General features: G+C 39.7%; 1 protein-coding gene, 1 long non-coding RNA gene and 1 pseudogene across 6 annotated transcripts in view; 2 read left to right on the top strand and 1 right to left on the bottom strand.

The window, feature by feature from the left end:
• STIM2 (stromal interaction molecule 2) overlaps window positions 1-25,047 on the bottom strand; it is a 163,806-nt gene extending 138,759 nt beyond the window's left edge. For 2 of the 5 annotated variants that reach the window (XM_054485105.2, XM_054485106.2), the window contains exon 1: window positions 21,344-21,925. In XM_054485105.2, the coding sequence (XP_054341080.1) occupies window positions 21,344-21,755 (412 nt within the window). In that variant the 5' untranslated portion in view covers window positions 21,756-21,925. Of the gene's footprint in view, window positions 1-4,212; window positions 4,316-21,343; window positions 21,926-24,357 lie in introns of those variants that run through there. The other 3 variants (XM_054485108.2, XM_054485107.2, XM_063663591.1) reach the window with 3 other exon arrangements.
• LOC129035057 (protein PIMREG-like) lies at window positions 8,387-9,100 on the top strand (annotated as a pseudogene).
• Window positions 22,102-22,905, top strand: LOC134739404 (uncharacterized). Its single transcript, XR_010126027.1, has 2 exons — window positions 22,102-22,372; window positions 22,681-22,905. It is a non-coding gene; the product is annotated as an uncharacterized LOC134739404 (long non-coding RNA).
• Window positions 25,048-26,422: the final 1,375 nt, after the last annotated feature.

Below are 26,422 nucleotides of genomic sequence, written 5' to 3'. Positions count from 1 at the left end.
ACAGATAGCACCTGGATTTACATATAATAGTTCAAGCCATAAAAAGAGACTAATGGGCCAGGTACAGTGGCTCATGTAATACCAGCACTTTGGGAGGTCAAGGCAGAAGGACTGCTTGAGCCTGGGAGTTCAAGACCAACCTGGGCAATATAGGGAGATCCTGTCCCTACAAAAAATACAAAAATTAGCTGGGTATGGTGGCACATGCCTGAATTCACCCCCAGCTACTAGAGAGACTGAGGCAGGAGGATCACTTGAGCCTGGGAGGTGGAGGTTGCAGTGAGCTACAATGGCACCACTGCACTCCAGCCTGGGTGACAGAGCCAGACCCTGTCTCAAAAAAAAAAAAAGAAAGAAATTTAAGAAACTAGGTTTCTAGATGAAACCAGAATTACAAGGGGGCATTACTTCTTGGCCTTTTGGCTAAGATCAAGCGTAGAATTACAATTGGGGGAAAAAAAAATTAGCAACAACTGAAACTTTACAAAACTGAAAAAAATGAAACCACAATTAACTTATTATTAATAGAAAGCTCAACCCTTTTCATGATATCACATTTTTACAAGAATCACCATAAGAGAATGTCAGAAAAGAATCAGTCTTCATCTTCACATTAGTTTAATACATCTTTTGCCAGAGCAATCTCAACCCCCAATTACAAGGGACAGTGTATTTAACAACACAGAAAAGGGAAACCAATCATACTCTAAATAATCAAAGAAATAAAAACATGACATTTCACTGAAAATACCAAAGATTCTTTTTCAATAAAAACACTATTGGGCACTCAAAAACACAATCCTTCCAGAAAGCAATCTGTCAGTAAATACATACAAACAGATATTTTTTAAACCTTAAAATATTCATATCTTTTAACTTAATAGTATGCTTCTAGGAAGCTGCCCTTAAAATCCAAAGTGGAGAAAAGATTTAGGCAAATAAATGTCTACAACAATATTTTTTAAAGAAAAACTGAAAACTATCCAACAATGAGAATCTACCCAACAATGAGGAAATAATTTATATCTTCCATTCAATAGTTAAGAAAAAGCTCAGGATACGTTGGATTTTTAAAAGATGCAAAATTCCATCTAAAAGGATTGCAACTTGTCTTAGTCCACTCAGGCTGCCATAACAAAATACTTTATACTGGGTAATTTAGAAATAACAGAAATTTTTTTGCTTACAGTTCTAAAGGGTGGGAAGTCCAAGATAAAGGCACCAGCAGATTCAGTGTCTGGTAAGGGCTGTCTTGCTTTACAGGTGGCACCTTGTTGCTATATCCTTACATGACAGAAGGGAAGGGCAAAAGTGGCTTTTTTTTTTTTTTTGAGATGAAGTCTCACTGTGTCGCCCAGGCTAGAGTGCAGCGGTGCAATCTTGGCTCACCGCAACCTCTGCCTCCAGAGTTCAAGCCATTATTCTGCCTCAGCCTCAGTAGCTGGGACTACAGACATGCACCACCACACCGGGCTAATTTTTGTATTTTTAGTAAAGACGGGGTGTCACCATATTGGCCAGGCTGGTCTCAAACTCCTGACCTCAGATGATCCGCCTGCCTCGGCCTCCCAAAGAACTGGGATTACCGGCATGAGCCACCGCACCCAGCCCCGTCTGGCCTCTTTTATAAGGGCACTAATCCCATTCATAAGGGTTTTGTCCTTATGACCTAATCACTTCCCAAACGCTATACCTCTTAGTACCACCATCACCTTGAGGGTTAGGTTTCAACATATAAATTTTGAGGAGACACACACATTCAGAACATAGCACAACTACATAAAATACTACTACTACATATACATATAAAAAAGAACAATACCAAAATGGTTCTTTCTGAAGAGTAAAATTGGTTTTATTCTCTTGTCTACACTTGTATATATTTTCCAAGTTCAAAATAAGAGAACCTATGTATATAAGAAAAGAATAAAATAAAAATAACAAAGTACCGATTTTAAGAATTCTAAGATCTTTGAAAAAAATCACTTCTAAAACATTTAAGTTACCGTATCTGGTTTAAAAATGCATTAAATATTTCCTCTAGCTTAATTCTAATTTGGCTGCCTATCCTCAGGAAAAAGAAAATTTTATATATATATATATATATATATATATATATATATATATATATATGAAGGTTTATGCACAAAAGGTATGAACCAAGGCATTCATCCAAAAAGTTTTATGGAGTACCTATGAGACACTGTGTACTATCTAGATACTACATGAGTACAAGGGCCCAATCCTTTTACAGCTTATATTTCTGTGGATAGTATAGATAACAAGTTAATAAGCATATTAAAATGTAATTTCTGGTTATAAGTATTATAAAGGAAATTAACAAAATACTGTATATGTTTATCAGGGACAGCAAAGACAGAGCCTGCTCCTATAGGAAGTCACCAAAAAAAGGCCTGAGAAAAATATAAAACCAAAAATATACTGCATCCAGACATGCAAAAAGATGAGAAGGAACAATCAAGATGTGGGAAACCTCAAGTGCCAGGGCCCAGAAACAGAGAAAGAGTTTCACATACTCCAGCAGCAGAAAGGAAGCTGGGTAGATGGAAATGGTAAAAACAGATGAAGCTACACAGGTTGACAGGGGCCAGATCATGCAGCAATTTGCAGGCCAGCATAAAAGGTTTCTATTCTATCATAATTACATAAGCCTCTAAAGGGGGGGGGAGAAAATTATCTTATGTGTACTTCTGAGATTAGACTGCAGAAGGCAAAGAATGATAACAAGAAGTTAGGAAGGTACTGCAGGAATCCCAGTAAGAGGGAATGGTAGCCTAGACCAGAGTGATGGCAATGAAAATAGAAAAAAGCAGAGAAACTCAAGACATGTGGTGGCTAGAACCTATAGTATTTACTGGCAGGAGGTCAGAATGTGGGCGATGAGGGCCCAGAACAATCAAGTATACCTCTTAGGACTCTGGCTGAATCATTACTTACAAAGCTAAAACTTAAAGTGTGTTTCTAATAACAAGGAATAGTTACATATATTATGAAGTATCCATGAGATGGAATATTACTAATGTTTGTGGAAGGCTTGCTTCTCTTTACTATCTATGAGATAACGGGCATGATACTTATACAGTCCTTTGGTTTCCTCAAATAATTACTACAAATAATACCTACTTCTCTCATAGAGTTGTTGGGAGAACTAAATGTGAACCTATGAAAAACACTTAACACAATGACTGTGTAAAGCTATCAGAATTCATAGTAATAATATCTCACCACTCAGAATAAAAAAGGTATTCAATAAATGTTTTGTAGTTGAACAGACAAGCAGATAAAAGAAATGGTATAATATCCCAGGTCACCTGACTCAATCCCATAATCCTTCTACAAAACTATGCACTCTTCACCACAGGCAGGTGAAAAAAAGATTAACAGTTTCACAACCGTTAGATTGTGAAATCAACTAAGTGAAACCATGAAATCCTCATTAGAGATTTTTGGTACAAATTATACAAAAATGAAAGATCTATGCTGTCATGTCGATTACATAATTAAGTAACTACATAGTCAAGTAGATTAACTAGAATTATAGGTAAGTTTCTGAGTCACAAAAGTAATTGAAAAGTTTACTGGCCTACTTACAGGCTGATGAGTCAATCTGAATGCAATACAAAAAGAGCACACAACAGGGGAGACAAAGCAGCAAGAAAATATTAAAATAAAGTCAAAAGTTAGATGGTGATAAGGTTTGGCTCTGTGTCCCCACCCAAATCTGACCTCCAGTTGTAATTCTCATGTGTGGAGGGAGGATCCTGATGGGAGGTGACTGGCCCACAGGGGTAGTTTCCCCCATGCTGTTCTCACGATAGTGAGGGAGTTCTCATAAGAGCCGACAGTTTTAAGCGTGGCACTTCCTTGCTCTTGCTCTCTCTCTCCTGCCACCATGTAAGATGTGCCTTGCTTCCCTTTCGCCTTCTGCCATGATTGTAAGTTTCCTGAGACCTCCCAAGCCAGGTGGAAGTGTGAGTCAATTAAACCCCTTTTGTTTATAAATTACCCAGTCTCAGGTAGTATCTTCATAGCAGTGTGAAAATGAACTAATACAGATGTGGAATACAAGTGAGTGGCTAAATAAGAGAACAGAACACAAAACCTGGAAGGAAAGGAAAAAGAGATATGCCAAAAATCAGGATTAGTCAGAGTCTGAGAGACAATTACAGACTAGGAGAAGCAGGTAATTACCTCTCCCACCCGCAAGGCCCAGGCAAAGATCCACTGCTCCTACAGGAGAGATAGAAGTAAAAGCCTACTATGCTTCAAGGACACAGAGACCCTCCTGACCCATGATCCCATACCAAAACTAATCAGAAGTATACTACTGCTAGGGGAAGGACAGAAAACTCTCTGTCCCAAGTACTACCTCAGTCACAAGGCAAAATTTGGCTGCCATGAGAGGGAAAAGATAGGGGGAGAAGGGACGATCAAAAAGGTTCTACTCTCAAGACTCAGGCTTACGGGCCCTACCTAAGACTGAGGTCGGTAGACCAGGAAAATCAAGAACTTCTCCACCCCCATCACAAACCTAGCACATATAAAAAAGAATCCACTATATAACAGGATGTTGCTGATAGATGCCAACAGAGCAGTGTCTTAGTCCCTTTGTGCAGCCATAACAGAATATCTGAGACAGTGTAATTTATAAGGAACAGCAATCCATTTATATTTCCTCACTGTTCTGGAGGGTGGGAAGTCCAAGATGAAGACACCAGCATCTAGTGACAGCCTTCTTGCTGTGTCACTACATGGCAGATGGGCAAAGAGAAAGATACAAAAGGGAGCCATGCTTGCCCTATATTTTATAACAACATTAATCCCACCTATGAGGGCAGAGCCCTCATGGCCTAAGGACCTCTTAAAGGTCCCATTTCTCAGGACTGTTACAAGGGCAATTAAATTTCCACAGGAGTTTTGGAGAGGACAAATATTCAAACCATAGCAAGCAGGAACACCACTCAGTCCATCCAAAGCACAAAATAACAGCAACTCGCCGCCAGAGAAATTTAGGTCTGTGGTGCACTGAAGGTGATGACAGTACACCAGAGCCATACCCAGCCCAAGCAGTGACAAAACTAACTCAACCTACCATACTAAGTGTGACAGAGGAGGTATACTCATTTCTAGACACAGGTTCTTCTATCATTCAAAAAGTATGAGACACATTTAAAGAAGGAAAAAAAAAAACAACCCATCGTCAAGAGATAAAGCAAACAACAGAATCAAACAGAGATTACCCAGATGTTGGAACTAATCAGAGATGCTAAAATAACTATGATTCATAAATATGTTAAAAGAGGCAAAGGAAAAGATTAATATGTTAAAGGATCTGGACAACATAAGAACAGACAGGAAATTTTAGCAGGGATACGAAAACTATAAGAGAGTCAAATGGCAATGCTAAAATTAAAAATAAGAATTTATCAAAGATGGTGAATCCCTTTGACAGGATTCTTCATGAACTTAGGTCAACAGAAGTCATCCAAACTGAAACAGAAAAAAAAGGGGAGGGGTGTTTTTTAAAATAAAGAAACCATAAGGGAACACCATTATCAAACAGTCTAACATATACTTAATTGGTGTCCCAAAGGGAGAATAGAGAAAGCAAAGGAAAAAATAATTATCTGAAAAGATAATAGCTAAGATTTTCCAAAATTAACAAAAGACAACCAAGATCCAAAGAGGTCAGAAAGCCCTCTTAAAATTGGTTAAGTTATAGTTACCTTAAATCAAGCAAGTCAAAGCAAAAGGTTAATACAAAAAAATATAGCTTGAAATAACTATTGGAAAGTACATATGTAACAGATATTGTAAAAATATTTTCTATCACCTATAAAAAGATGACATTCTATTTACCATCTCCACATGAAAATAAACTCAAATGGTCTAAAACAGAAAAAAAAGACAATAAGAGACAGAAAAAACTTGAACTGTAAAGTATAATCCAATAATTAAACACATACTATAGTTTTCTGCCAAAAGCCACTAAACCAATGAAGACACTGACTATATTGCTTTGGCCAAAAAACTGTCAATTTTCAGCAAGTACATTAAATAAAGGCATTTGGTTATGAGTTACAAAAACAACTATTATATATAAATTTAGTAAATCCTCTAGATGATAATTCCACTTTGTGAAAATTCTAATACCCACAAATTTATTTATGGTTTCTCATTTCCACTATTGTGAGAATTTTTATGTTAGAGTAACTGGAAAAAAGAAGGGATCTAGAGATTGATAAGAGTAAAGCAAGGCAGAGCGAGTTTTAAGACTTTTAAAATGCAACCCTGAGTTAAAGGAAACCTAGGTAAAGTCCACTTGGCTTTAAAAGTGTATTCCTGTGACTCAAAAGTGGGAAGTGCTATGATCCAAAGACCTACCTAAGTGGTGGGAACAGAGCCAGGAGAGACCGTCTAACATCCTCATGTCTTAATATAAATGCTCTACAGGAAGAATTCTAATTTTACCAATACCCTGTTACTGAAGTGGTTTCATCCATAGTAGTGGAGAAATTAAAGACTTCTTAAATAAGTTTACCCCAAACCTTTTCCATTTGATTCATCCAAATCAATCAACATATCTGAGACTGTGTGGACCCCTAAGACGCGTGAATCAACAATTCCAAGTAACAAAAACAAGACATCTAGCTTTTCCATGGACTGGATACTGAGCCACTAATATGCTCTTTTGTGTACATACTATATACTACAAGCGAAAATGGGTTTTCAAACATCTCATAAGCTACAGAAGGAAATACTGAACTCTTCCTAATAATAAAAGGATGATAAATGGAAACTAACTTTTCTGAATTACTAATTCAGAACACGCAAATGATTACTATGGTACTTTCTTTTAGCAAATATAAATATTAATAAGGGCTTTTGTGGGGCTACAGATTCTCTGAAGCCTATTTTTCCCAAAGGTCTGTTTTTCAATTTGAAATTCTGCTAGTATGAGATTTTTCAAGAACATCCCCATAATAATTAGAAAGGAATTGTCTATAAATATATCATGTCTTGCTTGGGAATTTGTATTTAACTAAAAACAGCTCCCATTTATCTAGAAATCTTGAAGACTGACAAAATACAAAGACTTATTATCTTTTCATTCCTACAGAGTCTGTTCTCACGTTGTTACATTATAAATTAGAGGCCTGAGACACATACAGGCTTCTTACTCCTTTACTAATCTAGAATATAAAGAAAAAATAATCCTAATTATTAACATATTTAGGGCTTATGATGAATCTATCATGACTACCAGCCACCTGCTTGAAAACAAACTTAAAGACTTCAAAATGTAAAACTAAATTTTTAGTACACTATAAAAGTTACCAGATAATTTTATAAACACATTTAAACAACTCATCATAGATTATTCATATATAAGTTTGGTTACATTCAGAGGACCAGCATATGTGCATATTTCTATAAGATTTTTAAACAGATCTCATAAAAAATACTACATAGCGTATGGCAAAAATAACACAAAACCAGGAGTTAATAGATCTCATTTCTAATTTTAGGTCTATTACACTAAGTTAAACTTGATAGTAAGTTAAGAATATGGATATGCTTTGTATATCCATATACAAAACTCAAAGAGATTTATCATTGTGAATTGTATAACTGATACTATGAGTCAAAAGATTAATAAAACCAATATGCCATTCAGCTTCAATTAAAGGAATCTGCAAACTAGTGAGTACTGGAATGCGTAGCAATCATAATACGAAGAAGCTGCCAATTTTATTCTAAGATCACATACTGCATGTAGCAAAACTACATTTGCCCAACAAATAACCACAGCATTAAAAGTAAAATTATGACAGCAGCAACTTCATTAGTTTAGTTTTCTCCTACTTCTCTGGCACCTAAAAAGTGTCTGCTGTCTAGCACGCAGCAGACATTCAAACATTTGTTTAATATCCTCCACAACTAAGTGGCACGATGTAACTTCACAGTCTATGCCTAATACTTATTGATTTTACTACTTCCAATTTGATATTAACCAGTACTTTTTTAATGTTCTTAAAATCTGTGAGACTATAAATCAAATATAATTGTAAACTTTTAAATAATCCCATTCTTTTATTTCCCTAAACTCGAAAAGATATGAAATTATCCATTAAAAGAGGAGAGCTCATACTTAAGCAAAATGGGTAATATATTAACAATAACTGCTCGGTTTATGTAAATGAAGAACTGAAAGCTGATCCTATAACATTTGTCCACTAGAAGTTACCAGTCACCAATAAAGATGTGCCACAGTTCTTCCTAAAAGTACTTTACAGTACTTGGCGTCGGGCGGACGTTGGGGATGCTGGGGCCTAGTGGTCAGACAAGACTCTTGGGCAGGCAGATGGCTTCTCGGTGGCAGGGTGTAGGGGCCTCTGTGCGCTGGAGAACTCTCCAGTACCAGGAACAGCTCAAGGACAACAAGGAGCTGCAGCCTGTGGCCAGCCATCCAGGAGACCCCTGCCGCAGCCCTGGGTTCCCTGTGCAGACAGTTCCAAAGGAGGCTGCCCCTGACAGCCGTCAACCTCAATCTCTGGGGAGACCCCTCCTGCAAACACTTGGAAACCCCTGAGCCAGGGCAGCAGAGCCTCCAGGCTGCAGCTCGCTCAGCTAAGAGTACCTCAGGTGCCAAGTCCCAGAGAATCCAGGAGTCCTGACACCAAGTGGCTGGTGGAGACTCAGGTGAAGGCCAGGAGGAGGAAGAGAGGGGAACAGAAGAGCAGTGGATCCCCGGCTCACAGCCTGAGCCAGAAGAGCACCCAGCTGTCTGGAGGCGCCCGTGTCCACTCAGCCGCAGACCCCTGGGAGAAGGAGCATCACTGCCTCTCTGCCCGGATGGGTTCACGTACCCACCCACTACGGCGGTTGAGGCGGGAGTCTGCCTTCTAGAGCCCCTTACCCCTTGACAGAGCCCCTCTGCTCTCCCAGTGAGTCTGACAACGACCTAGAGCCTGTGGAGGCAGAAATTCAGCATCTCCAGAAGCTGTCCCAAGAGCTGGACGAAGCCATTATGGCAGAAGAGAGTGGTGACATGAGCGTCTCTCTCATTCATGACTGAGGAAGTGCCCTGCAGGAAACAAGCCCTGTCTGATCACCAAAACTTCACACCCAAGTATGTCTGTGCTTCCCCATGAGCTTCCTGGACAAAGGAGTCATAGTAACCCTGGGCCACTGCTAACAAGGACCTAACAAGGGACCCAGAGCCCCCCTGCTCTGGCCACATCTAGCCAAAATGATTTAGTTCAGAACTAACACAGTAGCGATGAGAACAGAAAGAACTTTTATTTATTTTTTTTTTAAAGACGGAGTCTCACTCTGTCACCCAGGCTGGAGTGGAGTGCAATGGCACGATCTCAGCTCACTGCAACCTCCACCTCCAGGGTTCAAGCGAGTTTCCTGCCTCAGCCTCCCGAGTAGCTGGGATTACAGGCACCCACCATCATGCCTGGCTAATCATTGTATTTTTGTAGAGATGGGGTTTCGCCATGTTGGCCAGGCTGGGCTTCAACTCCTGACCTCAGGTGATCCACCCGCCTCGGCCTCCCAAAGTGTTGGGATTACAGGTGTGAGCCACCACACCTGGCCTGTTACCCTCTGAATTAAACCCAAACAAGGTAACAAGGTAACAAGGTCTATGAGGCTCTGCACCATCCAGCCCTTCCCTTTTCCATAGCCAGATCTCATCCAACATTCCCCCTCCCTCAAGATGCTGGGTCAAAATGATACTCTTTCACTTCTTCAAATAATTCCAATTCTTTCTTGCCTCACAGTCTTTGTCCATGTGGAATGCTATTCCCCAATTCTTCAGACTTGGCTCTTTATTGTCCTTCAAGATGCCACCTTAAATGAGACCTTCTCTAACTAGCCTACCTAAATTAAAAAGTGCCCCACATTATTTTCTATTTTATGTCTTTTGTTCCTTAATAGCATTTCTCACAACTCAAAATAGTATTTGTATTTTCTATCTTCCCAACTGAAATGCAAGCTTCATAGAACAAAAACCTCAATCTCATTCATCTTTGTGTCCCCAATACTTATCATATGCTTGTAATATACTTGGCATTCAAATATTTACTAATTTCACATTTTTAAAAAATCACTCTATGAGCCTATTATTAAATATATCAATATGCATACATATCTATAAAAGATCGTAAAAAACAAAATTTTGATATTATCTTTGTTATTTTTAGCTGTTGAAGTAGATGTATTTTCTATATTTACTTTTCAGTATGTTCTAAATTTTTTATAGTAAACCTTTAAACTCAGAAATTAAAGATTTTAAAGTCTAACATTTCAACTGCAAAATGCTTTAAATCTTTAAATCATATAAAATAATAAAGGTACAAAATGACTCAGGCTTATGATACAACTAATTTTTTTTTTAATATCATGCTGCTTCTCAATGTCACTGTCTATACTTAGCTTCATACTTACAGTTTTAACTAATCTCGGACCACTCGTGGTCCGGTTATTTAGATCAACTAACTACCTCAAACTATGTCTTCATACTTTTTTAAATGCAACATAAAATATCTTAATAACACTCAATAAATCAAAGCATATTTCTACAACTATCCTACCTCTGTATCTACGATAAAAAGAATAATGGTAAGTCAATAATACCTGAATACTTACCCTTGCCAGGCTCTATTCTAAGCACACACAGAGTAATTCATTTATTCTTTGCATCCCATTTTAGAGATAAGGAAATTTAGGCACTAACAGACTAAATCATCTACCCAAAATTACAAAACCACTGTCAGACTAGGATTCAAACTCAGGAAATCCTGCCCTAGTCTAGAGGCTATGCTCTTCATCACACTATACAAAAGTGGAAACAGGCCAGGCATGGTGGCTCACACTCATAATCTAAGCACTTTGCGGGGCGAGGTGGGAGGATTGCCTAAGCCCAGGAATTTGAGATCAGCCCTGGGCAACATACTCAGACTCTGTCTCTACCAAAAAAACAAAACAAAACAAAACAAAACAAAAAAAGGGTGAAAACAGACTTATGGGCCAGATAAAAGTTCAAGATATAAGATGCTATGCTTCTTAAAAATTACATTCCGTCATCCTTATATTTATGAAAACAAAGCACAAACAGAAATTACGCACTTATCGAAAACCCGAGTCAAACTGAACAAACCGAGTCAAAGTTTAATTTTAAAAAGGACAAATTACTGGGCCTCAGATATATTTTATAGGAGTCATATTCCAAGATTTCAGAATATTTAATAGCAAAATTTTGTTATTTACCAAAAATAAATGAAGGAGAAACTCATAAGGCCACTGGACAATAAAGATCTAGAATGTAACATTAATCACAATGTTTATATCTGGTACTTCTCCAGCCTCATTTCCTGATTCAACTCCATATATACCTTATGCTTTAACATAAAGATCCTTGGCACGGGGGGATTTTTAAAGTACAAACTATTTGAGAGCAATCCTAAATTTCTGTTATATGTACTAACTCATGGAGATAACCTCACAGGGATTCTCTAAAGATTAAATTGGATGAAACATACAAAATGCCTGGCAAAAATTTAAATCCCACATGCAAATATGGATGATGCTGCACTGCGAACAGGCCCAGCATTGACTCTGTCATCCTGGGTATTTGGTAACTCACAATCATATTTAGCATTCTCAAATGTCAATGCCTATAATAATCTCACTCCCCACCCAGCTTCCTCACTTCACACCTATGGTTTTCCACCATGCCTTTCTCTATCTGACAAACTCATACATTCTCGGCACATACTTCTACTCTGGATATTTAAAAAAAGAAAACAAAAAAGGATTCACTAATAACCTACTAATAACCTGCATCTCCACATCAAAATTAGTAACTCCATCTTTGTAATTCAGTAAAATACAGCACATAGCTTTAGGCCCTTTTACCCTTATCACAATGTATCATCACCCTTTAAGTGGGTATGCCTTCTAGTAGACTACAAGGTAGGGTGAATATCTTACTGATCTTGAAATTCCAAACACCCAACTGGTGTCTGGCACATAGGACTCACTGAAATTTTTCATTTGCTTGCTTGTTTCTTAATAAAGTATACAAAAGAGTGAAAAAGGAATGATACCTGAAAACATGTACATCTATCCTATATCAGTTAAAATTTTTTTAAACTATAGTTATTTATAATTATACTTTGTTCCAAAGAAGGGGGGAGACTTATTTTTTAATACTGCAAATGTATAACAAAAACTTCCATTAAATATTCTAATATATATTTTGTTATAACTTCAGTAAGGCATAATGACAAAAAGTAGATATATTTAAGGTATACAATTTGATTTGATATATGCATACATTATGAAATATTCACCACAATGAAGCTAATTCACATAATCCATCACATCACATCCTTACCTTTTTTTTTTTTTTTTGGTATGTTAAGAACTCTTAAGGTCTACCCTCTTCACAAATTTCAAGTACAGTGTGTGATATTATTAACTACAGTCATACTGTTGTACATTAGATCTCCAAACTTATTTATGTTGCATAACTGAATCTTTGTTCTTGAAGTTTCAACACCTCTCCATTTACTCCTTTCCCTAGCCCCTGGTAACCACCATTCTACTCTGTAAGTGTGATATTTTCAGATTCCATGCGGTATTTGTCTCTCTATGTCCGCATTATTTCACTTAGCATAATGTCCTCCACGTTCATCCATGTTGCCACAAATGGCAGGATTTTCTTCTTTTTTAATGCTGAATAATATTTCATGGTGCAAGTGCGTATGTATCACATTTTCTTTATGCATTCATTGATGAACGTTTAGGTTGTTTCCATATCTTGGCTATTGTGAAAAATGCTGAAAAGAACATAGCAGTGCAGATATCTCTAACAGATATTTTCAGTAAATGTAGCAAGGATACTAGATAAGCTACCACAGTAGTGGCCTTTTAAGAAACAAAATATTTATAGATATTTTCATATTTTTAGATTATGCAATCCACTCTCAGGCAATTTTCAGGTTTACATTTTAAAAAGTTTTTTTTAATTAGCCATCTGTGGTGCCTCACAGCCTGGGAGGCTGAGGCGGGAAGATTGATTGAGTTTGAGGCTGCAGTGAGCTATGATCATGTCACTGCACTCCAGCCTGGGCAACAGAGTGAGACTACATCTCTAAAAATAAATAAATACATAAATGTTTTTAAATAGTCAATTTCAGCATCTTTATATTTCCAGTTACTCATACCAATAGCTGGCACAAAACAGTCACTAAATAATGTTTAAAACTCTATGCACACACAGACATATTCACCAACGACTGGCTTTCTCACTTTAACCCTCTATAGTTCTTTTTAGGACCCATATGTAACAGACCTAGAACCAAACAAACTTTTTTCTTCCTTTTTTTTTTTTTGGAGACAGGGTCTCACTCCGCCGTCCAGGCCAGAGTGCAGTGGCCTGATCAGGGCTTGCTGCAGACTTAACTTCCCACAGGCTCAGGTGATTCTCCCATTTCAGCCTCCTGAGTAGCCAGGAATACAGGTGCACATCACCACGCCTAGCTAATTTTTTTGTATTTTTTGAGAAGATGGGATTTCACCGTGTTGCCCAGACTGGTCTCGAACTCCTGGGCTCAAGTGATCTGCCCATCTTGGCCTCGAAAAGTGCTGGGATTACAGGCATAAGCTACAGCGTATGACCCCAAACAAACACAGAATAAACATCAGAGGGTATAGTTACAAATGCAAATTCAAAAATAGCCAGGGGTACCTACAATTGCACTTTAGCTTTTCTTTCTTAATGTGGTACCCAGAAGAAAGAAACGCCGAGGATTAATACAGTCTGAATATGTGTGGCAAAGCAGAAATAAGAGCTAAACATGACAATGGTTCAAGGCATCGGGGAAACAGAGCAAAAATTACATATACGTCGTTAATGAAAAGGTTAGAGATTTATTGCTGGACAACAGGAATAAAGAAGGCGGATTATCTAGTTATCCAACATCAGATTTTTTAAAAAAGAAAAAAAATTACAGTAATAGAAAACATGGGCCTGTGCAACTTGCAGTGTGCTGAGCAGGAGACAAAAACTTCAAACAAGGGTTTAAAAAGCCTTTTTACTTATTGAGAATATTGTAAGAAACTACAAATCACTTTCACTATCCTAGGGGGTTTTGATGAGGCTGCTTATGATAAGGCTGTTTAGTATTCTGTAATCACATAAATGAGATATTCATTTCAAGCATTTTTTAAATTAAAATCCCAGCACTTAATTCAATAAAATAGTTTTTGAGGTGTTTCAGTTCCATATAATGTCAAGTTTAGGAAGATCAAAAAGAGGAAGAGAAAATGAAAATGACTAGAGAAAAAAAGTTACACAGAGGTCAAGATCCATAAACACACATAAAAACAAATCCATATGCAAAAAGAAACACTTGGACAGATACAGGTACTTGGGCTCTGAGATGAATGTTGGTCCAAGTAAACTGCGCTTGCCAGGCTCTGTGGCTCCAATCAGCCTGTGTGTACTGGAGGGCAGTTACCACTATCTTATGAAAGCACTGAATAGACATTATTAAACATTCTGCAACTGCTCCTAGCCTTAATCCTGAAATTGTTTCACTTTAAAGCATATGGCTGACAAAGCCTAGTAGAAAGGAAATTACTCTCGGGACAGCAGCCATGATGCTTGTGCTATATCACACCAAGGGCCAAAGGAAATAAAGCCAAAAATCAAATCAGTCATTGGCTTGGGGTTCCCTATCCCCAATTTAGAACTTTCCTAGTAATGAAGTTCTCCGAGGAGGAAATGTTCAGCTAGACTAGAGGAACAGGAGGCTGAGAACAGAGACTTAAGAGGGAACCACCCTTAAAATCAGCAACAATGAAACTAGTCAAGGAAAAGTTACAGAAGGTAGAATTGGACAGTGTCAAGAAAGACTGACTATCCAATGTATACTAATATAAAGATCTAGATAGCTAAAGAACAGAACAAACCTTTTAGATTTGGCATTAGAAATCATCATCTATAGATTAAGCTTGAAATTCACACAACAATGAAATTCAGAAGTTAATATTGAAACAAGTAATATGCCAGTAGTCTGAAATATTGTTATTCATAGCTAAGGGGTCAGGGGAGACTTTGACTCTTGATTTATAACTTTAGTTTAATCTGGCAACACTTATCCTTTTTATACATGGAATTCTAAAAGCTTTATATAAGCATTTTATAGCAAATATATTGTCTTTGGATATCAAAAGTTTTTTGGTTTTATTTGTCAAACAACTGGCAAATACATTTGCAACTGTTTTTCTGTCGACAACTTTGTAAATCATCACATAAGCCCAATTATATTTTTTAAAAAACTAATCTTTATATTAAGAAATGGGCACATTTGAAATAATGAAGATTCTCTATCACAAATAGTGTGTTTCTTCTTGGATTTTTCAAGGGCTTATACTAATTTAAATCATTCTATAAATTCTGTATGCTTAATGCTAAAGGTAATTTTTATTTCTTAGACTTCATATAAATAGCCAGATTCCTTTCTAAGCTAAGAATAAAGCCGATTTTATAAAATTTCATCTAAACATTTTCACAGCCACTCCATAATTAGAATTCTCAAGACCTCTCCTTCTAAATAGTTTCCTAACTGACATCCTTATCTCTGTTATCTCCTCATTGCCATCCACCCAGAATTAGCTTTCTCAAACACAAAGGACATGTCACCCCCATCTTCAAAAACCACAATGCCTCTCACCTCCTAATGACAGGATATAGATTTGCAACTTCAAGAGTTTATTAACAAAACACTCTGAAAGTTCAAAATGCCTTTTACCTTAAAAATTAAAATATATTTACATTTTCCCTAACGTGCATATTTAGAAACCTTCAAATAGTTTTATATCTCTCAAATAATCTAATAAAATGGATATGCCAAGAAAAGGTATCATATTTGTCCTGGATGTCTCATTCTTCCCAGTATACAGCCGAGTACCCCAGTTTTAAATGTGCTGACATTTTGATACATACTGAATACACTAGGGAATTGTAAAGCTCTTGATAATTTGGCCCCAACCTTCTTTCTTCTTGCATTCCCCACTACTCTATATATACCTTATACTTAACTCTAAAGAAAAGTATTTACCCCCTATTCTTGCATATGCCTCCTCCCAGAAAGCCTTTTCACTTATCTCCACAAGAAGTCCTACCTATACATCAAGGTCCAGCTCAAATCCTGCCCTCCTCCAGGTAATACTCTCTAACAACCTCTTCCTTTCTCCTACACTTTGCAGTCCCTTGTGGTGCTAATCACAATCCATCACATATTGTTTGTATAAGGATGCATACAACATACCAGCTAAGAATCCAAGCTTTGGAACCAGAGAAACCCTGGTCAATCTCTAACTCTGCTACCTACTAGATGTGAGCTTGGGCAAGTTACTTAAGATCATCTAGCATGTTTCCTAATCTACTATATGAAGATAAAGACAGCAACAATAGAAACTGAGGACTACTTGTGGGGGAGGTAAGAGGAGGGGTAAGGGTTGAAAAACTATTGAGTACTATGCTCTCAGTACCTGGGTGACGGGATCATTGGTAACTAAAATCTCAATATCACGCAACAAACCCAGGCAATGAACCTGCACATGAATCTAAAATAAAAGTTGGAATCTAAAATGAATCTAAAATAAAAGTTACAAGGAAAAAAAAAGTAGCTATCTAACAGTATTAGTCTCAGAATCAAAAACAGTGATGTATAATATAAAAAGCACTTAGCACAATACTAACACATAGGAATAGTTTAATAAATGTGCCTATTATTACCTAGTCTGAGTACAAAATGGTCAGATCTACATCTTATTCTTTAATTCTTTCCAACTTCTCTTTTGTGTTATTCTGCTGGTACTTAATAATTATTTAGTTAATAAAATCTGATCAATTCAGAAGTAAATTCCTAGGTAGATCTTAACAAGGTAAAGTCCAAACTCCAGTAAATGTCAAAAAATGGCTTATTATCCATATTATTAGCAGTTAGTTTTAGTATTAGCTTCGCCAATATATACATTAACTATCATATTACATAAATGCAGATGTCCGACAATCATTGTGAAAGTGTTCACACCACAATTATCATCAATGATTAGGCCACTATCAAAAATCCTTGATACCATTACGCAAAAAGGCCTAAATTAATCTGAAAATACTAGCATGTATCCAGCCACAAAGCAAGCCTTTGGCAAGCTAAATCATCCCGTGTCCTCCTTTTGCATAAAAGGAAGCTAAATCTTGGATCCACTTTTCTAACTGGCCCTCTGAATGCTTCCTGTGCTATGAGATTCCCAACAGAGGCCAGTTCTGCCATGATATTCTTAAGAGTACCAAGGGATGCAATGTTTCCAGACCAATTAGATTACTACCAATTCTTAAATGTTCAGAATCGACTAGATCAAACGGATATGAAGAGATTCTTTAATCTTGTAGTTAGCAACAATAATACAACTACAGCAATGACCAAAGACTGGTGAAGAAAAGCACTGGTAATGATACTAAAGGGGAAAGAGAAAGAGGATATAGTAAATGATGGCTTTAGGAAGTTCAGAAAGAGCAACGTCACAAGAGGAACAAAGGTCTCTCAGGCTATCTGAATCCACTTTGAGTCTACAGTCACAATGGAAACACTAACATGTGTAAGTTATTCGTAAAATATTACTGAAAGCAACATATATATCCCACAGGCAAACCAACTACTAATAAAAATAAATAAGGAATACAACTGATCTCATTAAAAGTTCAGTTTCACATTTTGCCAATGACAATCATGCTAATTTGAGATATTTCCATCTAAATTAATGAAAGCCCCACAACACCGATGTGTGTAACAGTACTGGGTAAAGTAGCCATTCTAAATGGTATTATATGTGGTATCATATGTTGAACTAAGAATATATTAAATCTTAATTGAGATTTTAATACTTCTAAGAGACATGTTTTTATATATGTATATTTCTAATAACATGCCAAATCAGTGAAATGGTATTACAGTTAAGATAAAACTTTCACAGAGGCACTAAAGAATGTTACTTTAATTCATTCTTTAAAAGGATAGAGGCAAATATTTTCAGTTAAAATTTGTTTTTAAAAATTCTGAAAATTAATTCCATAAGAAATAATGTAATGTTTCAATTACTCGGCATTTTTTTGTTTGTTTCCCTTTCATAAGCTATTTCTCAGGGACCCTATCTGGATGAGATCGGTCACTCCCTACCGGGATCAATTCATCTGTTAGGAAAAGAAGGAAAAAAAAAAAAGTATTGTTTTGAGTTATTAAAGCACTGCTTTAGAATACAATCACCAAGCTCTCAGTCACCTATCCCTAACTTGCTTTAAATTTCAATCACTTTCAAAGTAAGTGCTCTAAATATATAAGTGCTGTATATGTAATTTAAAACCCTTACTATATAATGTTATGAATATTGGTTCCGTCTCATCAAAAACATTTGTACACTGAATTCTGAAAAGGTAATATTTAAAAGGAAAAGAAAATATAAACCTGTATTCATTATGACAATGGGTCTGTTTATTTGGATGATCTGTATAGTTTTGAGCAGTAACAGTTTATTTGAGCAAATAAACACAGGATAATTTAAAGGCAATTTACCCTTAAAGTACACTAAATCCCTCAAGTAAAACACTTGAGAGGCAAGCTGCAGTGAAAAAGAATGTTTTATACATTTTATTAGTCAAAGGCTAACTCTTACGGAGCTTCTAAAGGTAAGTATTAAAAATGCCAATCTCGAGAGGAAAACAGAAAAGTGATTTTGGCTGTCATTTTGCAGAGCTATTAAGAATACTCACAGCTAAATCACAACTTTAATCAGGAGCCAAAGAGACCAATTCTTCTCTCAGAATGCTTTCAAAAATTTTCAATTTTCAAAATTCACGTGAGGTTTAGTTCTCTTATTACTGATGCTCTACTCCATCTCTATCCATTAACGCTGCCTAGAATATGACACCACACCACAGTATTTTGTAAACTCAGTCTACGGTTTTACTTCCTGAAGTGTACACTAATGCTAATAAATTAGGTTCTAGGCTTTGCATAACATTTACAAATAGAACCATAAAAGAAAGCAGTATTCATACACTCTTAAGAATGGGAAAGAGCCCTATAGAGGTCATATAGTTCAAAGAAATTGTCAATATTTTCTAACTTCATCATAGATTTTCAATTTACCTTTACCAAGATATGGGTGCTATTGACTGTATTTACATAAACTTATTAAAATAACAATTTAATTTGTATATTGTGTAGTTTTATGATTTAAACTTTAAGTGGAAATGTTTAACTTGTTAAAAATCAATATTCTGACAAAAGGAAAGTAAAAGAACATTAGAAATAATTCCAGGGTATTCTTCTAGCAAACTTATTTTAAAGCCCTATGGCACAAACTCATTTTGTGTGGGATTCAATCATCGGATTTTTTTCCAGTAAGAATCACCTTTTCCCCCAACGCCTTAAACAAGTATAGAGAAATTTAAGTCTTAAAAAGGATTGTAAATGGTTTATTAAAATTCCATCTGAGCAATTTTCTTGATGTGATCTACACAGTATAAAATATACTTATTAGCAGTCAGTAAATACTAAATTTTCTGAATTGCTTGCCTTTTTACCAATTACTTTTTGACAGAGCATTAGCCAATTATGTATTAACCAAATCATTCTATTCGAGAAACCTAGAACCACTTATACCTTCTAGAAGCCTAAATATTTCTGCTCCTTCCCTTTCTGCATGAGGCATTAAATCTTCAAATTATAGTCTTATCTATCAACTTTCCTAATAATCACTATTCTTCACTATACTGTTACTTGCCACATTTTTATTTGGAGAATAAATACTATTCAAGCATAAAGCTGTCTGACCTATCTTCTCACTCAAACTGTACTATGCTCCTAATACTGATTATTCTATAATCACTTTATCCCAGTTACCCAATTGGTAGGTTTGATGTATCAAGTTCCATTTAATAGGGCTTGATATGCTTCAGGGTAAGTTAAACATGCTGACCATTATGTTCTATACTCTACATCCTCCAAAGCTTTTAAAGTTTACCAACATCCTTCTTCTCTCTAGAATAGTAAATATCCTATCATAGAACCCAGAGAAACTGCTTGGCTTTAAAGAATACAGTTTCTGAGCACTTGTCAGAGAAGCTGTTAGTAACTTCCAGACGCCCGCTGGACTATCATTTTGGTTAAATTAATCACGGGTCATCTTCTGCCACTTTAAACTTTTTAGTCTTACAATTATTGTAGGAAATCTACAGCTCTACTTTAAAAATAAGTGAAATACTAAAAAAAAAAAAAAAAAAAAAATCATTATTTTAGCTCCATTACTTTTCCCAAAGAAATCATTTCAGGGTCCTTATATCATAACTTTTACTTAAACCCCAACTGATCAGTTGTACATAACACCGGAAGGCTTTAAAAAAGGATACAATTCTGCACTTAACCTTACAAAACACGTTTCCAAGTTTTCAATTACGAGAACGTTCTATATTAAAAAAAAAAAAAAGGTGCTGGTGCAGTCTATCAGAACTGTGCTGCTAGCTGCAAGCCCCAAGTATGCTGCACTTTGCAAATTTTAGGTATAATTTCTGGTTACCTGCTGAGGTTTCTGCACGCTTTGTCACCCACTGATGCTCCCATCACCAAAAACACTTTCCATCACTTAAAACGGCCTCCTTCCACCCCGCAAAAAATGCACAGTAAACTTAGGCATTTCTGCATACTAACACGGAACCACTAATATCACTAGGTATTATGGCTCTCAAAGAATCCCCATTAGCAGGCTCCCCTGGGACGTTGTGCTCAAGCGGGGCTTTGAACCGGTGAGACTCGCTGCCAGCTGCATTTGCAAAAGCAGCACCAGAGATAGACTCAATACCGCAATGCCGCTGCTGACTTTTTCTAGCAGCTTCAAAAAAAAAAAAAAAAAAATCAGCCCAGTCCCCTGCAGACCCTGCTGGCACTTCTGCAACACGAAAGAGAAACCACCGCATTGCTTAGCTTGGAAGATCGGAGAGCCCGACTGAAGGGAGGGGAATCAGTGCCGTCGAGAGGCTCGGCGAGGGCGGGGTGTCGGGGTGAAAAGGGAAGACGTCCGGAGTGCAGGGGACCGCGACGAAGCAGCAGCCAGGGCTCCGCATCGCGCTCTGGCCGGGGCCGTGGAATAGCGGACGTCCGGCGGAGATGCTGGCCTCTGCACGGGATGGGGGTCCCACCGCTGCCGGCCGAGCCCCGCCCGCCGCCCCCCGGCCCCTCACCTGTCATGAGCGCCGGGCTATCGCCGGCCGCCGCGGCGGGAGAGGAGGCGGCAGTTGCGACAGAGCCAGTCGCCCGCCGCCCGCGGAGGTGCCGGGGCACCAGCTCGCATCCGTCCGCCGCTCCGGCTACCAACAGCCCGAGCACCAGCAACGCAGCCCAGCGCCGCCGCCGCCGCAGCCAGCCCCAGGCTGGGCCAAGAGTCGAGGCGGGATGAGGGCGCCGAGGAGGAGCCGGGTGAAAGCGCAGCGGCGCCCCGGCCGCCTGCAGCTCGCCCGCTCCGCGAGGCGCCGCCACCGCCGCCGGCGACTCCTCCGGCCGCCCCCGCCGCCTCAGACGCGGGCTCCCGCCGGGCGCCAGCCTGGTCCCATCGGCACCGGCGGCCTCCGGAGCTCTGATCCCGGCTGCGTTCATTGGTTCCGGTTATTTAAAAAAAAAAAAAAGGTGGGGGGGTAGAAAGGTACGGCGTCTTCAGGCGGTGCACAACACCCGCGCTGCTGCTGCGGCGAGACCGGGATCCGCTGCTCTGGCGCCGCCAAACACCAGCCCCAGCGCCCGCGCCGCCGCCGCCGCCGCGGCGCATCCCCCCGCCCCCTCCGGCCCGCGCTGTTCGTAGTACCACGCTCCGCCGGGACGCCTCCCTCCCCTCGCACATTCGCTCGCATACCAATCCCCCGCCTCCCTCACGCCCTCCACGGCGCAGGCGCGGCGCTGCTGTATTGCGCGTGCGCGGCATCCCAGCCCCGCCCCGGAGGCGTTCCTGGACGGACGGTAGTACCGCGGGGCGGTTGCTAATGCTTTAGCGAGCCGGGAAGATAGGGGGCGGGGAAGAAGAGGGACGTGTACCCCTCCCTCATTCACGATACCACCGCGAGGGGGAGTGGGGGGCTACAAGGGGGCGGAGAGAAGAATCCAGAGGTCCCACATCCTGAGGGCGAGTTTCAGCCTCGTGGAGGGCAGCGAAAGTAATTGCATGGATCAGGAAAATCTTGCAATCAGAAAACAGCAGCGTCCCCGTAATTTCAATATAGGTGGGGCTTACAAGTGGCTGGCTGTTTAGACGCGGTTAGCATAGCTTAGCGTTTTATTTACTTGCCAAACATTTCACAAAGCGCGTGCTATGTGTGAGTGTACCAGGCATTGCTCTAACCGTTTCACACATTTGCATGCTATAACTCCAAGATTATCGTATCCCCATTTTACGAATGAGGAGACGAAGGCCCAGAAATGTGAAGTTGTCCCCAATATCCCACAGCTAATTCATGGGAAATGAGCGAGATTTAGCAGCCACTGAAAAGGCCTATTTAAGAAAATTTATTCTAGCCTCTGACTCTCCTAGGTACAGACATTTACCTGAACTCATCACCTTCCACCCCCATCCCATCCCATCGACTCTGTGCTGTATCCTGAACCGGCTGACAGAATAATGATGTAGACTTGACTTGTTTTCGCCAACCTGGAATGAAGCAAAGCTCTTGTGCACCCGAGATCTGCTCTGTGTTGTAAATCCTGTTCAGACCTGGTCTAATTGGTTTGAATAAATAAAGAACCGGAATCTTTCTCATCCAAACTAGTTGCCAGCATATTTTTAAGGCCACCTCCCTTCAAATTTAAAAGGAAGTGTTGAATGTAATGTCACTATAAATTAAAAGCCCTGGAAATTCACACGCAAAGAGGCATTCTTTCTCCCAGGGGCACAAAATTGTTTAAAATTTGCAGATAGGGTTATTAAACACGAAGATCCTTTTGCCATTGGGTTTTGTTGGTTTGATTCTGCTTATTGGTTTGTTTGCTTGCTTTCTCAAGCCAAGAAGATACTCAAATTACATTCTCCTAAAGTATTTCTTAGGTAGCCTGGCCAAGATAACCACAAATATCGTTTATTGTGGAAGGGCAGATGCACACTTTAGAAAAGAATCAAGGATGTCTTTGAGGCTAAGTCAATCTATCAACAGTTATTTCTCAGCAGACTTCTTGTGGGCATAGTGTTCAGGTGGCAATTCCTTATAGGGCAACCGGGAGATTATATTTCCCCTGCTGAAAGGCACAGCGATGAAGTCACACCAGAGTGCTGAGTGCCCACCAGAGAAGATAATTCTGCTGGGGGACCAGAACAATATAAATAACAAGCTTGTTCCTGCTCTCCAGGAGGCATTTCATTTATTAAATGTTTACTGAGTACCTAGTAAGTGCCAGGCAGGGTACTGAGTGGTGAGGGTTAGGCAAGAGAAACACTTGAAAAAGCCAATTAAGTCAGCAGTCAGGGCTATGAGATAAACAGCACAGTCCCATGACTAAGGCATCTTACAATCTTTTTAAGGAGATAAAATTTACACCCATTAAACAATTAGAGGCTAATAGGTAGTAATCAGTTGCTAAATGGTGTAGTGCAAACTGTTACAGCAGTAACTGTATAAAACCACGAACAAATTAACAAATCACAGGGGCCAGGAGTCTTTAAACAAAGATGATTTAGAATTTTTTTCTTCTTTTAAAGATAGGGAGGGCGTTGACATTGAGAGTGTATTGGATTGGAGTTATAAGTGTTTATTCCTCTCACTACTGGAACCGGAAAGGAACTAGGGATCCGGCAAGCACTAAAAAGACCAAGGCCAGGCAGGCCAGGGGCCAGGAATAAACCCTCCACCGCAGATCATCTTTGCCACAGGTATAGAAGTTTCCAGCTGTTAAATGAATAGCCGGAATGCACCTTGCTGAACAGAGAGAGGTACGTGTCACTGTGCATCACAGTATAAACCTAAGAACAGAAGGAGAAAATCCATTCCTTGGCAAGAAAAGCCCAACTCTAGAATTATATATGCTTCTATTTGCAAGCCAAACATAAGACTCCAAATGAGGCAATCGCTTACCTTTCTCCCCAGGTTTCCTTTCCCACCTCCACGCTTTTGTTTTCCCTTTCCTTTCCCTTGTTCTCACCACCCCAAAGCTTTCTCTCCTTCCCTGTCGCCAAATCCCATTCAAAATCTACCCTGAGGCCCTTTGCCTTGGCACTTACCCGACTCCTACAGCCAGCCTATACCTCTCAATGTCCAAACCTCATGATATGCCTTTTTTTTTTTCAGAACGTCTTCACTGTCCCATTTTCACCAAATCATGACTTCAAACACCTGATGGGCAGCATTGAGCTCTAGAATCAGGCAAACCTGAAAGAAATAGCAGTTCCACCACTTTTCAGCTGTGTTACGTGCAGACAGGTTAATCTGTCCTCAGTTTCCCCACTTTTAAATTGGGGATCCAACCATGCCCGCCCCACAAGGTTGTTAGCGGCAGCGGGAGAATAAACAGGGAAAGCCCTTGCGCGGAGCCCGGCACACAGGTGCGTTGCCATCCCTTGGGGAGAACTGGCTCTGGGCGTGCATTCTAAGCGTGTTCTTGCCTTAGGATAAACGCATCGCACTTTGCCCATGTTGTTTGATTGCATTTTCTTGCAAATCCCAAACTACTGGGCGCGCCCTGCACAGACGCACAGCAGGATCCGTGCACCGGCTCCTCCCCATCCCAGAGACAAGCCTGCCCTTCCCAAGAGTCGGGCTCCCTATCTCCCTCTTCTACCCTCGCTCCCGCACAGCCCACAGCGCGCCGCCAGCTCGGACTCGGAGAACCGGTTCCCGACCGGCGGGCGCGGCAGGGCGCCTGCGCCACCGCAGCCCCGCGCATGCCCACTGCCTCCTGCCGGCTTCCCCCAGGTGCGCGAGTTCTCAGGCTGCTGGGTTCCGGGACGCCGCGAGCCGCGGCCCGCCCGGCTTCCGGCTCCCACTCTGTGGGCGGGGCGCCCGGCCGCCGCGAGATGACGTCACCGCGTGGGCGGGCGCGGCGGGCTGTCAGTGAGGAGGGCGGTGGGCGTGGGGCGGTAGTAGGGGTGGAGGTATAGAAGTGGGGAATTCCGGCGCCTCGCCCTCCCGCTGATCGTCTGCTTCCCGTCTTTGACTTCCCCGCGTGGCCCTGGAATGTCGGGACTGACCCAGCAGGGTGGTCCAGCGTGGTTCGCTTGCTCTTGATGGTGAAGCCCCTAGGAGAGCTGCCTTTGGTGGAAACCCTGTTAGGTACCGAGTTTTCCCGCTGACTCTACAAACGCTAGCAAGGGACTCGAGGTGCTGACAACTTTGGAAACACCTCTAAAGTGATATAGATAATGTGATGGCTCCATTCGATCAATGAAGCCCTAGCATAAAAATGGGGTCCTCAAATTGTTTAATAAAGCACTAGGAATAAAAGTGACACCGTGGAAGTAACTCATTAGCAAGACCCTTGTCCCTAAACCCAATAAAGTATGAAATAATCCTCAAGTGGTGTAGTGAAGGTGGAAAATTTATTGCTGCTTTCTCTGGGAGCAGAGGAAGGAAGCCTTTTTAAGTGTCTTGCATCCAGGGTAGGAAGTTAAAAACTCCAGATTTAACTAACATAGTTTTTTAAAAGCCACTCAACAGAAGCAAGTTAACTTTGCCCGCTAAAGCCCAGTACAGAGGGCGTGTGGGGTGAGTCGTTTATATTATTAAATAGGATATGTTTGCTCTATACTGCTTAATTTGAGGTGTTACATGAATATTATTGATCACATGATAACTGACAGGTGCTGAAGCAGTAGGAATGTTGACATTTTCCGTAAAAAGAGGACTAGAATTGTGATGGAGCTAAAGTAAAGATCATCATAATTGAAAATGATGAGAAAATGATGACTATTATCAAAAAGACGAATACGTGTTGATGAGGATGTGGAGAAAAGGAAACCCTGGTATACTGTTAGTGGAAATGTAAATTAATATACCCATTTTGGAAAGTAGTATGGAGGTTCCTAATAAACTAGGAATAGGATTATCATATGATCCAGCAATCCCACTTCTGAGTATATATCCAAAGGAATGGAAATCAGTATGTCAATGAGATATCTGCACTCCCGTGTTCATTTCAGCATTATTTACAATAGCCAAGATATGGAAGCAAACTAAATGTCCATCAACAGATGAATGGATAAGGAAAATCGGGTATATACACACAGTGGAATAGTATAGAGCCTTAAAAAAGAAGGAAATTCTTCATTCACTGCAACATGGATGGAACTG

Source organism: Pongo pygmaeus, chromosome 3 (assembly GCF_028885625.2).
Source record: "Pongo pygmaeus isolate AG05252 chromosome 3, NHGRI_mPonPyg2-v2.0_pri, whole genome shotgun sequence".
NCBI lineage: Eukaryota > Metazoa > Chordata > Mammalia > Primates > Hominidae > Pongo > Pongo pygmaeus.
The sequence above is the reverse complement of the archived record's forward strand: the minus strand, read 5'-3'. Positions and strand labels throughout refer to the sequence as shown.